This window comes from Sceloporus undulatus, chromosome 1, assembly GCF_019175285.1.
Source record: "Sceloporus undulatus isolate JIND9_A2432 ecotype Alabama chromosome 1, SceUnd_v1.1, whole genome shotgun sequence".
Classification (NCBI taxonomy): domain Eukaryota; kingdom Metazoa; phylum Chordata; class Lepidosauria; order Squamata; family Phrynosomatidae; genus Sceloporus; species Sceloporus undulatus.
Genome location: NC_056522.1, coordinates 290,928,969 through 290,944,633, shown reverse-complemented (window position 1 = coordinate 290,944,633; position 15,665 = coordinate 290,928,969). Strand labels below are relative to the sequence as shown.

At 42.0% G+C, this 15,665-nt stretch overlaps 1 protein-coding gene across 1 annotated transcript in view; it reads left to right on the top strand.

Annotated features, from left to right (window-relative positions):
* The first annotated feature begins 10,965 nt into the window (after positions 1-10,965).
* Positions 10,966-15,665, top strand: part of SLC17A6 (solute carrier family 17 member 6) — a 77,920-nt gene continuing 73,220 nt past the window's right edge. Inside the window, exons 1-2 of the mRNA XM_042444920.1 lie at positions 10,966-11,896; positions 15,173-15,425. Coding sequence (XP_042300854.1) covers positions 11,811-11,896; positions 15,173-15,425 — 339 coding nt within the window. The 5' untranslated portion in view covers positions 10,966-11,810. The remainder of the gene's footprint in view (positions 11,897-15,172; positions 15,426-15,665) is intronic.

The following is a 15,665-nucleotide window of genomic DNA, read 5'->3' as shown; positions in this document are numbered from 1 at the left end:
TCTATGGTATCGAAAGCCGCTGAGATGTCCAAGAGCACCAACAGGGACACGCTTCCCCTGTCGATGCCCAGACGGAGATCATCGACCAAGGCGACCATGGCTGTCTCAACCCCGTAACCCGCCTGAAAGCCAGTTTGAAATGGGTCCAGATAATCCGTTTCATCCAAGATCGATTGAAGCTGGATTGCAACCGCCTTCTCGATCACCTTCCCCAAAAATGGCAATAGCGATACTGGCCGATAATTATTATGCATCAGGGGGTCGAGGGAGGGCTTTTTTAACAGCGGTTTTACAGTGGCCAATTTCAAGCTGGATGGAAATTGCCCGTCCCTCAGAGATGTATTTATAATCCGGTGTAACAACGAGGTTACCACCGGTCCCCCCTGAGCCGCTAGCCATGAGGGACAGGGATCGAGGAAGCAGGTTGTCTTCCGAACGCTTCCAAGGGTCTTGTCCACATCATTGGTACTAACCGACTCAAACTGATCAAACTCTCACCTTCTTGTCTGTGTTCACTTGCAGTAGGTATTGTCTGGTTTGTATCTGTGTTTTGAGGTTGCTGGGGTGGGGTACCCCTGTTTTTTCCTGCTCTGCCACTGGGCCCTGAGAGTTAAGTCTGCCACTCTCTTTATCTGCCTCACTGTCTGTATTGTACTCCAATTTGGGGGTCTGGAAAGGTGGCATGACAATATCCATCCCAGATCTTAGCTCCCAGAATTCCTGACTATTGAGCAAATGTATTCCCCCATGGAATTTCATGTTGGAGCTGCTGGGAGCTGAAGTCCAAATCACCTGAAAGACCAACATTCAGGAACCATGGGGCTAAATCCAAAGACTTATACTCCCCCATGGAATTTCAGGATGGAGCTTCTTACAAACACCGGGCATAGTCTGCTCTGGTGAGGGGGTCCTTCCCATCAGAAGAATTTTGTGACATGAAGTTTAGTTCAAAGAGAAACTTTTCCAATCCCTGAGAAAGACAGGTGAGGACTAATGATGTTTAATTAATTAATTAGCTTGTTTATTTTAATCTTAATTTTGCTCTGTACTCATGGATTAGAGTTTAAACATTGCAGTATTAAAGTTATTTTATGCCTGTTGCATTATTTTAATTTTATTTGAATTTTTGAATGTTTTATAAAATACTTCCACTCCCAAACCACTTTCAACTGTAATATATTTGGCTACATTTGATTATCTTCCATTGGACAAGCAACTACTATTGATGCAAGCAACTTGCAGCTATCTCTGTTCCTTCCCCCCTCCCCCCAAAAAATCTGCAGCAGAGGATTCTGCAGCCTTCCTGAGCTGTATGGAGAGACTAAGGGCCTTAACAAACCAGCAGTAAGGGTGGTGTGTGGGTGTGATGTTTAGATGTCGCATGCCCTGAGGCTGCCCCCAAGCTGAAATCATGCCACCCACCTGCATGCCCAGGGAGCATTACAGTGCTTTGGCAGCATGGTGTTCAGATGCCTCATGCAGCAGGTGCAGATAAGCTGCTACTGCAGCAGAAAGGGCTGCATTTTTTCATCACAAAAAGGAGTGATATTTTGCCACTTCTTTTTGGGTCACAAAAATGCCACATCAGGGCTGAGGTGTGTGGTTACCATGGCCCTCATCCGGTGTTCAAAGGGGTGATGTCAAGCCACCCCTTTGGAGCCATCTGTACTGGCCTAAGATTACCTCCTTTGTATTCTCTTGATTGAAAACATGTTGGTCTCTTTCGCATAACATGACTGTAGCACTTTGATATCACTTTAACTGGCATGACTGCATTCTATAGAATCCTTGGATTTGTTATTTGCTGAGATACTTGAGCTCTGTAGCAAATACAAATACCACAGTTCCATAGGAAGGAACACTGACAGTTATACAGTTAAGAAAATACTGTGAAGTGTGAAAGAGATCATCATCATCAGAATGATAGCACCGGATCCAAGTCAATGGGGAGGATCCAAATTATGCCAAGCAGTACTGGATCCAAGCTAATCACTTACTTCCATACTACATTATTTTTTCCACTACAAACTCATGATAATGCTTATCTTATAGGACAAGTTTCAGATGACATATTCACTTTCTGCTCAGTGTGAATTTCCCTCCTTGAAAAAGAAAAGAAAAAAGTAAATCCACAACACAATGTTTTCAACAACGAGATAGAAGATGGTTATACAAAGAATGGCCAGCAACTCATCATCTCAGTGAACAATCCTACTGCTGCAACTCCATTTAAATAAGCTAATAGACACAAAGCTATTTTCTTCCATTTTGTGACAGTAGTATACTACCGTGAAACAAAATATAGGAAGTGTAGAATTATACTTCAGTTGTAAATGAAATCTGATACAATTTTATTTCCACTATGAGATAGATGATTCCACCCACTGTGGCAAGAAAAACAATAGCCTTGGGGTGGGGCTGAAGTATTCCAACTGCAAGGGGAATCACAGCCTTGAATCATAGCTATTTCAAAGACAGATGCTTTCTGTTCCTCAGTCTAGGGTGAGCAAAAGCCTGACACCCTGATGTCTTCTACTTTTATACATGGCACTGTTGAGCTCATTAGTGGTGACCTAACACAAAGGAATGGGTTTCCTGAATCCACATTTAACAATGGGCTGTTCAAATGTTTTCCTCAGGGAGAGAAACGAAATGCTCTTGGCAGCTATAACAAAGTTGTGTGGCACACCCTCTGTCCAAGCCTTTTAAGACCATTACATCTTGTTAATTTATATCTTCTGAAAAAGAAATAATGTTGGTTCATGAGTGTTTCTACAAGTATATGAATGCCACTCTTTAGAGGAGAAAATGTGCTAGCATTTAAGTCTCCCCTAAGAAATAAAACTGGCAAAAGAACACTTTCCACAATACAGGGCAGGCATGTGGAACCCTAGGTTCTCTAATGTTCTTGACAACAATTTCCATAATCTTATTGAATATTGGTCATGATGGTTGGGGCTTTTAGTAGCTAAAGACCAAAACATCTGGACAACTAACCCCTCACTCCCCAAGCCTGACTACTATTGGAGATGAAGAATTTTTAAAATCAGCTTGGCCTCACATTAACAAAACAATCTGATCCAACATACTCAGAAGTAACTCTCACTAATTTCCATGAGACTTACTTCCACATATATAAATGCATACAGGATTCCTCATATGTCAGTGTGTGGGATTGCAAACTAAGATGAAAGAGGAAGAACAGAAGCAAGAAGTGCTTTTAATTTTTTATTTATTAAAAAGATCAGTGGTCATTCCTCATAATCAATAATGCTTTTGCATTAAACTCTAGAATCCAGAAATATTTGAAGTTTGGACATCACCTAATAATTTGGATATCCCTTAATAATTTCCATGTGCAATGAAAATAAAAAAGTTATGAAGTGATATATATATATATATATATATATATATATATATATATATATCTGTTGAATGAAAGATTTCCAGGTCACCCTATCATCCACAGCCTTGTTCAGATCTTGCAAACTCAGGGCCATGACATCCTTGGGTGAATCTATACATCTGGATTATTATCATACCCTTTTCTTACTGGCTTATTATCTTTTCTATGGAGTCATGTCTTCTCATGATATGGCCAAAGTATGCCAGTCTTAGTATAGTCATCTTGGTTTCTAGAGAGAGTTCAGGCTTGATTGTCTCTAGGATCCATTAATTTGTCTTTTTAACAGTTCACAATATCCATAACACTCTTCTCCAGTATCACATTTCAAATCAATTTATTTTCTTCCTTTCAAGTTTTTTCATTGTCCAGCTTTCACAGCTATAAAAAAATGGGAAATATGATAGTATTGACAATCCTAACTTTAGTATTCAGTTTTATATTATGATACTTCAGGATCTTGCCTAGTTCCTTCATAGCTGCCCTTCCAACACCTAGTCTTCTTCTTCTGATTTTTTTTTTTTACTGCAGTCTCTGGCTCAGTACAAACCACCCCAAAAGGGCAGTCTGCCCATGCCTTGTTTTGCTGCGCAAGGAAGCTGCAGTGGACAAACTGCGTGGCTTCCTCACACAGCAAAAAGAACCTGCAAAAAGCGGGTTCTTTTTGCGGCACCAGATACAGTAGTGTCTTTTTGAATTCCTTCCTGACAATGTCTGTGGCTTCAGTTCAGAGTTCTTGCTCTTGGTCAATTAGGTTTAATAGTGCAAATCTATTATTCACATCACCTTTAAATTTTATGGGGATATCCTTCTATTGGGATATTGTGTATTTTGGCACAATGGCAGGTTTAAAGTTCTTCTTTTCCTTTATTCTAATTTTTATATAAGTAGTTCATGCTCTTTATCAGAATCTCCTCCTGGTTTTCTCCTGGAATCCTCCTCCTGGAATCTATTGCAGCCTTTAAAAACCAGACTAACTGCTACCTCCCAGAGGGCCTTCTCTGCAATTACTACCAAACTATGGAACGGCCTGCCAGACGAGATCCGTCAAATTGCCAGCTTAGACAGCTTTTAAAAAGCTGTCAAGATGGATCTCTTCCAGCAGGCCTTTCCTGAATAAAAGTGCCTGGCCACAGAATGACTCCCCCTCACATCATGTATCAGCCCACCGCTCTGTCCTCGATGTATTTTTTATTGTGTTTTTAATAGATGTTTTAATTGTAACTTGTTTAATCCTATTTTAAGGGGGGGAATTTGGGACATAAATTTGTAAATGTGGATTTTAATGTATTGAAAGCTGCTTTGATTGTCTTGTCACAGAAAAGCAGGATATAAATAAAAGTTTTATTTTATTTATTTTTGGTTTTGTTTTTGCTGAGAGAATGGAGCTTCTCTATCTTCTGCTTCTAGTGATGTAGCCTATTCAGTTTCTTTATTGGCTATCAGATGATGTCCACGCATACAGTTGTTTCTTGGGTGGCTTGAAGAATGGATTTACGATGAACAAACTATTGACCTTGCAAAAATCAGTCAGTTGGTCTCCTGCTTCATTTTTTGATCCTAGGACAAATTTTCCTACAATCTTTGATTCTGCTTTGTTTCCTGTTTTTACATTCCAGTCTTCTATGATTAACAACAAGTGTTATTTTGGTGTATGATCAATATCCTCCTGGATGTCAGCACAGCACCTTTCAATTTCTTCTCCTTCTGCCTCTATAGATGGAGCATAAATTTGGATTATGGTTATATTGATGGGCTTTCCATGAAATCTTATTAACATGATTCACTCAGACTTTGCATTATATCACATGACTGTTTTGCTACATCTCTCCTTGCTATAAATGCCAACCCATTTCTTCTTAAAATTTCATTTTCTGAGTAAAACATTTGGTAATTATCTGACTCAGAATGTACCATTCCTGTTCATTTTAGCTTCTTCTCCCCAAGTATTGTAATATTTATACATTCTGTTTTATTATGTTAAGCTTCCCCTGATTCATTCTTCTCACATTCCATGTCCTTATAATATGTGTTGTGCAACTTTGGATGTTTCTTTTGCCTCTGAGCATGTCAACAGCTGATTGACCTTTTGGCTTGAGTCCAGTTGCATCATTAGCCACAGTGCTACTTATGGTTGCCCTCTGCTCTACCACAGTAGTTCATTGAGTGTCATAGAATTATAGAGTCATAGAATTATAGAATCATAGTATCCTAGAGTTGGAAGAGTCCACAAGGGCTAACCAGTCCAACCCCTACCATGCAACAACTCACAGTCAAAGTATCATCTGATTATGGAGTCTAATTTTCTGGTGCTATCTATTGTTTCACTTTGGTTTGTCTCATCATAAGGTTTTCATGGTAAAAGAAGTTTTGCCATGCCTCTCTCTGTACTAACAAATACTAGCAATGGTGCCACTGCTCCTGTCTCTGAAAGATCCTCCAACAGTGTCACCCTACACTAGTGCTGCTCCCTAGTAGCTGCATATTTAGTCTCACTCCTCTGCAAAAGCCTGTCTGACATCAGAGGCCTTCCTAGCAAAATTGCTACCATAGCATAGACTTTTGCTCATAGGAGCACACAATCCTAATACAGAATGTCTGTCTTTCTGTCTGTCTGTCTTTCCATCATCTATCTTAGACTTTATGCAGCATAACAGGAAACTCCTGAAGTTTTATTTTTGACATGCAGAAACTATAAACTGCTACAGAACCATTTCATGTAATATTCAATTTATATTTGTTTTGTCATAACTATATGGGTGACCATGAGAATGTCACACACTGTTAACCTCAAAAACCTCCATGATAGGTTTTCTTAGGGTTGTCATAAATCATAAATAACTTGAAGGCACAAAACAAAAACAAACATAACTATAACTAAACATAATAATTAATGATAATGCAGCTGAAACAATAGCTGTGAAATTTAACCAAGAACCTGTATAGACCAGCAGCAGAGTCAGGGTGCAGCATCTTGATGATGCATGCCATAGTCCACCCCCCCCCCCCAGGGCACCCTGACATGGCATGCTACTCTAGACAGCATGCAGCATCATGATGCAGCACCAAAGGGGTGCCATACAGCTGTGGCGGTGCAGCTATGGTGCCCTTTGGAGGGCGCAAAAAGGAGCTGCATTTTGCGGCTCCTTTTTGCCCTCTCCAGAGGCCAGATCAGGGCCATGGCATGAGGTTGTTGCGGCCCCAATCTGGCTGAAGAAGGGGCAGCTGCATGCCACCCGTCTGTACAGCCCCTAAGTTTCTAAGTAAAGATCTGACTACTGGTTGCGTATTGCATGGTCAAAGATTACTGTGTGCAGATTTTAGGAGAAAAATACTTTATTCAAATTTTCAGACTCTTCTAGACAGCATATATGATAGTTGGGGTATTCTGGGAGTTGTAGCTTAAAATTCAGGTTCCATACCAGATCCTCCTGTGAAGCTCTCAACCCGTGGAAGAATCAGTAGGTAACCTGAACAGCTCACCACCATTTTTATACCAGAAAAGGGGTGGGGGGTGTCCACATGTTAAATTGCTGTTTGTTGGAATGCTGAGTTACCTACCCCAAAGGATGGATGTGTCCAAAGGTAACACTCCAGACAATTATAAGTTTGGGGAATTAGGTTAGACTCAGATGTTAGGGCACTGGAGGCTGGGTAACATAGCCTCTGTGACCTATCCCACTGTATGCCAGGTCCAAGAGTACACAGAACTTCAGAGGCAAACTTCTAATTAAACTGAATTTAATTTAAAAGGGGATTAACGCATGCACACACACATACAGCCACACATGTACATAAGAACTAGGAAATCAAAGGGGTGAGGTTGGAACAGAAATGAGGCTCCACTAACAGTGATACTGCACCTGAATAGATCTTGAGTCCAGATTGTGGGAATGTCCTGGGTGAAAAGATGACTCTAACACTCCCAGTGCAAAGTGAGGTGGTGAGCTATTGAGGTGCTTAGACAAGCAGACAGGTATGGATTCGGCATGCAATTTAACTGAGCCAAAGAAATGGATAAAACAGGCATAATATTTATACCAGAAATTCCATCTTGGGACAGAGGCAAGGGGTTTGATTTGACCAAAAGTTCTTTGAAATGGGTATGAGTTGCTTTGATATGTTTTCCAAGGTGGGAACAGCGGGGTGAAGGGATGGCAATTAAACATACACTTTCAAGCTGGAGGGGATATTAAGCAGGATCTCCAGGTCTGTGTTATTCTCAAGCCTTGAATCTCTTTGTTCTGGGGTTGGAGGTCTCACCACCACCTCCTACTCAATGTCTAGCTCATTGGTGCCCCTTTGCAACTCCTGCCCTCTTGTCTACATGTGTGGCTATTCCCTAGTGATGGCCTTCACATTCAGGGTACTAGAAAGATCATCCAGAATCTATGCTTTTGATATCAAAAGAAGAGGGGTGGCTTGAGCCACCATCACCACCTATGGGCCCTGGAGAGTCCTAACAAGTGTTAAAAGTATAGGAGTAGGGCCAGTTGTACCTCTGTACAATGGTTATTGCAATAATGTAGGGGACAATTACTTCCCAGCCCTAGATGAAAAAGGTTCAGTTAGATCTGTCAAGGACACTATTTCTGCTCAGCAGTATGCCTGATTAAAGTCAGTGGAACTTAGTACCAGGTGAGTTTGCATGACGCTTGCATCCGGTGATCTCCTCACCTCAACTAGAAGTTAACTCTGCTAACAGCTGCACATTTTCAGAATTAGCAAAAATATAATTGGTATTGCACAACTGATATTGCACCAAATATTTTACAAGAGGTTGCAAAAGGGCTTGCCCCACTGCCTGCACAACTGCTTGTATCATGGTGGAATCAAATGCACCTGTGCTGGTGCAGACTTTCACTCTTCGAAGACTATGCTTGATTTAGATTTATGACTGTAACCATAATTACTTCCTGGATTTATCTTAAATTGGTAAAAATATCTTAATTAGAAAACATAAAAAAACTTATAGAGTAAGTAGTGCTGATAAGTATCATTCTTGAAATCTAATAGCAGATGAAATCCATGTTCTTGCTGGGAATTGAGATTTTGCCTCCTTTATCCTGTGAACCAAATTGTAGATGTGTAGGGGGCTTCACTTAAAATCATCCCACTATTAGAACAAATTGCAGCATTTTCAAGCATGACGATTGTCCTTCCTTTGTCATCTCACTCTAAAATAACTCTGAATCTTCCTTAGGAACTGCATTCCTGTTGGTTGCTTTTCAGGTAGCTGTGTCAGCTCCCAACCAATACCTGAAAACAGTGGTAGCAATATCACAGTCAGTAGCTTTTGCATCATGACCTGATTCATAGCTCTCTCTCAGTAAACAGCACTATGACGGTGGTCTGTTCCTCACTCTTACAGTGACTTTGGGGGGGAAATCACCATGATGCATAAAAACACAATTGTCTTCCTAAAACATAATGAGATTTTCAGTTACATTGCCTTGTTTTTGTTATATCTTCCATTGACTGCTTCCTGTGCCTTTTATGGTAGCCTAGCAGGTAAAGCTTGGTGTGCAAATAAGGAAATATTCCCCTACTTAATATCTCTGGGGTAGACAACTGATAAAATGAGCACAAGATCAGTTATCTACAGTCAAGTACTTCTGGTTATGCTGGACTGAATGGTAGAAATCAAATATATAAAATAATTTTCTTCCTCATCCTCTACTGTCTTTTCCCCTTCATATCTAAAGGTAATAGTAAGTTATGTAAATGAGAGACTTATCATATTATTCAGAAATTTATAACCAATTTTCCAAGCAAATAGCCCTCACAAAGTAGCTTGCAATATACCCAAGTATAAACGTTTTTGAAACACTATGATAATTGTTAACAGAAAACATGTATGAACTATATTAAGCTCAAGACTCAAAAGAAAATGTAGTTCCTGTTAGGTTGCCTTCTGTGATGTGTCAGAACATTATGAAACGAGGAGGCATGTTTCCCCTTTAGAACAGTTCTTCTATTGACAAGCACAGGAGGACATATCAATAAAATAAAACCATTCAGTAAATAAATATACATGCCTTTAACTGGGTGAGAGTTCTAAATTCTGAAGGCTATAGCTAGGTTTAACAGAATTATGTGGTATGCCTTTTCACATTGAAATTATTGTTTGATTGATCAATCAATTGATTGCTTAAAATAGAATATCAATGAACAGTGAGTTGACAGGAATCAGGGGGACACATAGCGTAACAGAGGTCTACAGATAACTAAAATTTTAAAAAATCATCTGCTTAAAAGCCATAATATTCTATTTTTATTTGCCTTATATACTGATGTAATCGTATGTGGTAATTTGGTTGAAAGGAGGAGAAATGGTTGTGAATGGTAATTAAAACTCAGTGTCACAGCAGTAAATTAAAGGAAGTCTTATCAAACAATGTCCTTCCACTAGAGGGCATCCTTAGTAACATCTTCTAATCACAGGCAAAGCAATGCATTTAGAGTATAGCAATGGGGCACATTTTTATTAAGTGTGTTGGTGGACACCATATCTCCATATGATTAAAATGACCAATATAAAAATGCAGAGTAGTCACATGCATTGGTATATCCTTTCTCTTTCTGAAGCTACCATATCAGTAGCATCAGATTAAATTAGAAAAGGAGAACATAAAAGGTGAGAGGGGGCTCTTCTGAAATACAAGCCCTTCAGGTACCCTTCAGACCTTTGGTCTCCTCTGACTTTCATCTCCCCAGGTTACCAGCCATTTTGCCTTTGCTGCTGTAGAATATTGTGGGACTACATTTGAACATAGGAATTATGGTGGTTTGTATATGAATGTATAGGAAATTGACTTTAACCACATGCAATAAGGAAAACACACACACACACACACACACACACACACTAATTACTGCTGTAGAGTTAGTCAATACCGAATAAGTATCTATGGGCTACTTCCAACATTGAGCAGACCTAACAAGATTTCTGAACCCTTCCTTCTGAGGCCTCTTCCATCTCCCCCCCACCCCACATTTGTCCTTCAGATGGAAGAGGTGGGACTCATTTCCATTAGCAGTATTCATTCTGCTCGCTTCCTTATAACATTGGCCATGTAATATGGTGACCTTATGGAAAACAAATAGTCCTATTTTCAATATGATTTTTTTTAAGAGACAGAAATTATGCAACCTTGAACTATAGGCCCATCCATTTTATAGGTTTCATAACAAGCAGATGAATGGCTGCTTTGTTTCCCTGCATGCCCCCATTTAATTGCTTTATAGGTGTAGTTTCCCTTGGCAGGAACCTTTCCTTTCGCTAGACTGCAGCAAACCCTGTGGAAGTGCGCCTGGACGCTTGCACTGCGCAACTGGGTCAGCCTATGCGTCAGAAGAAGGGGGAATGGGAGCCAGGCATGGGGATCCAAAAGTTAATTGTCAGCCTCTGGTAAGCCCCCATTTCTTGGAGGAGAAGGAGGCTGCTCCCTGGAAAACCTGGAGCTGCAGACCATGCCTCGGCTCCTCTTTGGTTTCCATGGCACCCACCTTCCATTGACTTGCTTGTGATGGGAGGGGAGCTCTCCCTGGTGCTGAAAAGAGACAGGAGCGCCCGGGCGATTTGAGCTGCTGTCCGTGGTGCTGAAGGGTCCCCAGAAGGCGCCAGTGGGAAAGAGCATTGGGCAGAAGAGGCCAAACCCCAACTCAACCCTACTTTATTCATTCATTCATTCATTTATTCATTCATTCATTCCGTAGTGGTATAAATGTGCAATACAGAAAAGGTGTCACACACACCCCTTCTGTTCCAGAGTCGATGGCACCAACCAAGTAGCAGGGATTCGCCTAAATCGGAGTGAGGGGGCTGGGGGCTGAGAAAGGTTTCTATGCCGCCTGTTTTGTTTTTCGAAACCTCCTGCTTCTGACGACTTTCTGCCCTCCACGCACCTCCTACACGTAGGAGAAAGATCAACCCCAAACCAGGATCCCGCTGGGCTTTCAATCCAGGCTCTTGTGCCTTTTGTTCCAATGACCTGGCACTTTTTGCTGGAAGACCCTGCGCCTCCGGGGAAACCTTGCAGTTGAGCGCAGGACTTCTGGTCCGTTAAGAAAGCCCTGAAGACACTCGCTCCCCGCCTCTGCTCCTGGCTGTTTTTCTCCTCCTCGGCTACAGTCAGGTCTGCACACAGACACACGTCCAGAGAGTCCCTCTCTCTCCTCCCCTGCACACTCCCCCCTCTGTATCTCACTCACACTCACACACATACGCACGCACGCAGGCAAACACACACACACAAACACACACACACACACCCTCCGTCTAGATGCACACACCAACAGCCATTTTGGGGAGAAAAGTTGGACATGACGCCGACATGAGCCGCCCTCGCCGTTTGTAAGGGCGCACCAGTCAACCCAGCGAAGGCCAGTCCAAATCTCGCCAGGGATGGAGTCCGTGAAACAAAAGGTTCTGACCCCTGGCAAGGAGGGGCTGAAAAATTTCGCAGGGAAATCGCTTGGGCAACTCTACAGGTAAGGAACCTCGCTTGGCTTTGGAGAACTCTTCAATGGAGAGTCAAGAGTCAGGCATGGTTGCCCTTCTCCTAAGACGACCATTTCATGCAGGGATTTTAGCTAAACAGTTGGCTTAAAGGTATGGGTGGGTTTTTTTGAAGCCCTTTGGATGTTGCAAATTGGGATAAGCAAGACTATGATTTTAACAGGACAGTACTAAAATAGCTGGGCTATTTCACTAAATCTGTCTTTCTGGCTTTCCTATCTATCTATCTATCTATCTAGCTAGCTAGCTAGATAGATAGCTAGCTAGCTATCATCTATCTATCTATCTATCTATCTATCTATCTATCTATCTATCTACCTGTCCACTTCTCCTAAACGCGTTTGTAACTCCTGCAAATATGCCCTTAGAACACCTCTAAAATATGACATCAGTGTTAAGCTATTCTTTCTTTCATTTCTGCGGACCTGTAGCTGCAGATTCAGAGCAACATAGACAGTCCTTGCTCGCATTTAAGAAGAAAAAAAAGAGGGTAGATTTTTAAATTTCATTTCAATTTTTCAATGTATGTCTTTTAAAAGACCTCTCCCCAGAAGCACGGTTTTCATCCCGGAGTCCCCATTCCCTTGTGTACTCGCCCTTCAGACGAAGGAAAAACAAGGAGCTGCATAAATAATTGATCATCTGGAACACAACCCAGAAGGGAGACCACAAGGAAGGATTATTGAGGGAAACGTCTCCTCCTGTTGAAAGCTCATTTTTAGCCCAGTGCAAAGATGCCTTGCAAAAGGGAAAGGGAAAGAAGGTCTAAATTAAATAGCGCTAGGTTCACACTGCAGTCTTTCCACTGAATGAAAGAGCCGCTTGCCCTTGGCAGTCCAGCTCCTGACACCGCAACAGGACAACATAAGGTTGCCACAACACCATTTCAACATAGTTTCTTAACAACAACAACTTTCTCTCGTTCTCAGCCAGAATGGCAGGTTAATACCAGCACAGAAAGGTCACCTTTGAGTTTTTAAGAAACAAAGCTGCCTTAAAATGTCCTAAATTTTGTGATAGCGCTTAGCATTAGGTGGTTCCAGCCTCATTTTAAGGACCCGTCAATGAGGGTTTTGTTCCATTTTAATCCAAAAAACATGCAACAATTTCTCTTACAATGAGTCTAATTCCCCTATCTCACCTTCTCCCCCCCCCCCAAAAAAAAAGAATCCCTCCCACATATTTACCACGCAAATGGATGGGGATGGGGAGGGAGAAAAGGGAAATAGGGTGAGAAGGGGGGAAATGTGAATGTGTTTTACACTGGATTTCACTGTTTCCTTCCTGAATAATTTTCCAGTTTGCCTTCGACCAAAGAATGGTATCAGCTGTGTTTTATTTTCGAAACAGACGTTGCATTGATATATCAGATTTTAAGGTTTAATTCCCCTCCAGTTTCGGAATTTCAAAGGAAAAGAGGACTCTTAATTTTCTCCCCTTAATTCTGCACCACACTGAGCTTTTTATTGTCCAGCATCTCTTTCTTTGCTTGCTTTCTTTCGTTAAGGAGGAGTGAGTGTTGGGAGAGGGGTTTTTTTCCCGTATCTCAGGAAATCGTATCTATTGCCTTTGATATTACGTGGATGAGATTGAAATTGGTCGCTTGGTGTTCTGATTTGCTTTTGGAGTCAAGGGCAGAATTCCTTGAGCAATTATTTTCATCGGTTGCTTCAAGTGGAAAGAAAACTGGATTCCCCAAATCAGTTAGTAAAGGAATGTGCGAATTAGGTGGCTCTGTTCGTTATCAATTGGCACAAGATTTATCTGAAAGTCCCAGGCGGTAATGAATGGCATTCAGGAAGCAAAGCAGGCGACCTCAATCCTAAATGAATATATATATAAAAATGGGATTGAAATCGCCTGCATTTCACCTTAGATTGAGAGTCCGTACTCTGCAAATGTAGACATCAAATGTCAAACTGAGGAACATTTGGATCACATTTCCAGGCCTTTGTTTCTGAAAAGGATATTCCTGTGGTGGAAAGACTTGTGACATTTGGAGAGGGGAACACAACTGACAGACCTCACATGAATGAAAGAAGGAGTGGTGTATTTTGTCGTTACTGTATCAAATAAATACGACCGAACAACCGTGTGGTGTCAACCCCTATATTATTATTAGTCAAACAAGGCTTTAAAAAATTGGGTTTTATTAGTCAAGCAAGGCTTTAACAATGGGATTTTATCGGTTTAAAATGCCTGTATGTTTCCCATCTCACAGGGAAATTAGTGGAGCCTTGGTCTAAGTACTAATCATTCAACCAGAACGAAAGAAGTCCATTTAGCTTCCCAGCCTCAGCACAAAAACCTAAGAGGAGGAAATGCCATAGAACTCAACGGGTTTATTTCCAAATAATTGAGGAGAGGTTGAGTTGTTAGTGTTCCTCGGGACCTTTGGAAACATCCCGCTTTCAGTGTGTTTGGAAAATATATGTTTGCAGATCGTGATGTAGCTGAAGTGCAGGACTGGTTTGACTTGGCTGGGAAAGGCAGGAGAGACAGCCATTTTGAGCTCAGGAAAAAAACACCCAACCAAACCCTCATCTTTGCAAACAGATGATTTCTCCCTTCTCAAGGAGTTTGCCCACTGTTTTCTCCACTTCAGTCAAGGGACTGCCCTATAATTAACCACATCAAATTCAAACGTTTCCCAAAGACAACGGTTGCATATATATATATATATATATATATATATCATATATATATGAAACAACCTGACATCTATTCTCCTTGGAGCTCGCCAATATGGCGCCTCTGCAGTCCTCAAAAGCGCCTCTTGCCTTTCAATGTCCCCAGGAGGAACGAAATAAAATAAAATAAAACGGAGTGACATTTCCTTCCGCCGCTTGCGACACTCTCTTCATTTTCAGGATGTCTCTGTGTTTGTGTGAGATGGGTCTCAAAGCATGCCATAAAACACATTTGCGTCTGGTGAGAAAATGCTTTCTGTACATGCCCAGAGGCTCCTATGAGGTCTAAGAGGTGTTCTGAACTGTCTTGAAAAATACAAGGACAGCAGCCACGCTGCAGAAATAATCCGTGTTGATCCCACTTTCACTGCCATGGTTCAATGCTATGGAATTCTGGGAAGAGGAGAATTCCATAGCATTGAGCCACGGCAGTGAAATTGGGCTCAACCCGGACTATTTCTGCAGTGCGGATTCAGGCAGGACTGTTAGGGAACTAGAGTAACCTCCCGGGATCCTTCTTTTTTGGGCCTCCCTTGACTGAGCTCTTTCCTCGAACAGGGTCCTGGAGAAGAAGCAGAAGAGCGGAGACAACATCGAGCTGACGGAGGATGGGAAGCCCTTGGAGGTCCCCGAGAAGAAGGCGCCCCTCTGCGACTGCACCTGCTTCGGCCTCCCGCGGAGGTACATCATCGCCATCATGAGCGGCCTGGGCTTCTGCATCTCCTTCGGGATCCGCTGCAACCTTGGCGTGGCCATCGTGGACATGGTCAACAACAGCACCATCCACCGAGGAGGGAAGGTCATCAAGGAGGTGAGCCGGAGTCCTGGGCAGGCAGCAGGGGGCGCCCTCTCCTCCTCCTCCTCCTCCTCCTCCTCCTCTTCCCTTCACATCACAGTGACTTCCAAACGTCCTTCAGGCATCCATTTTGAGAGAAGACTCCCTCTGCCTGGGATTGACTCATCCCCTCCATCCTGGAGAAGGGGAGGTCAGACCCTTAACTTGAAGCAGAGCAAAAGGGAAAACAAGTCGAGAGAGAAATAACATTACCAG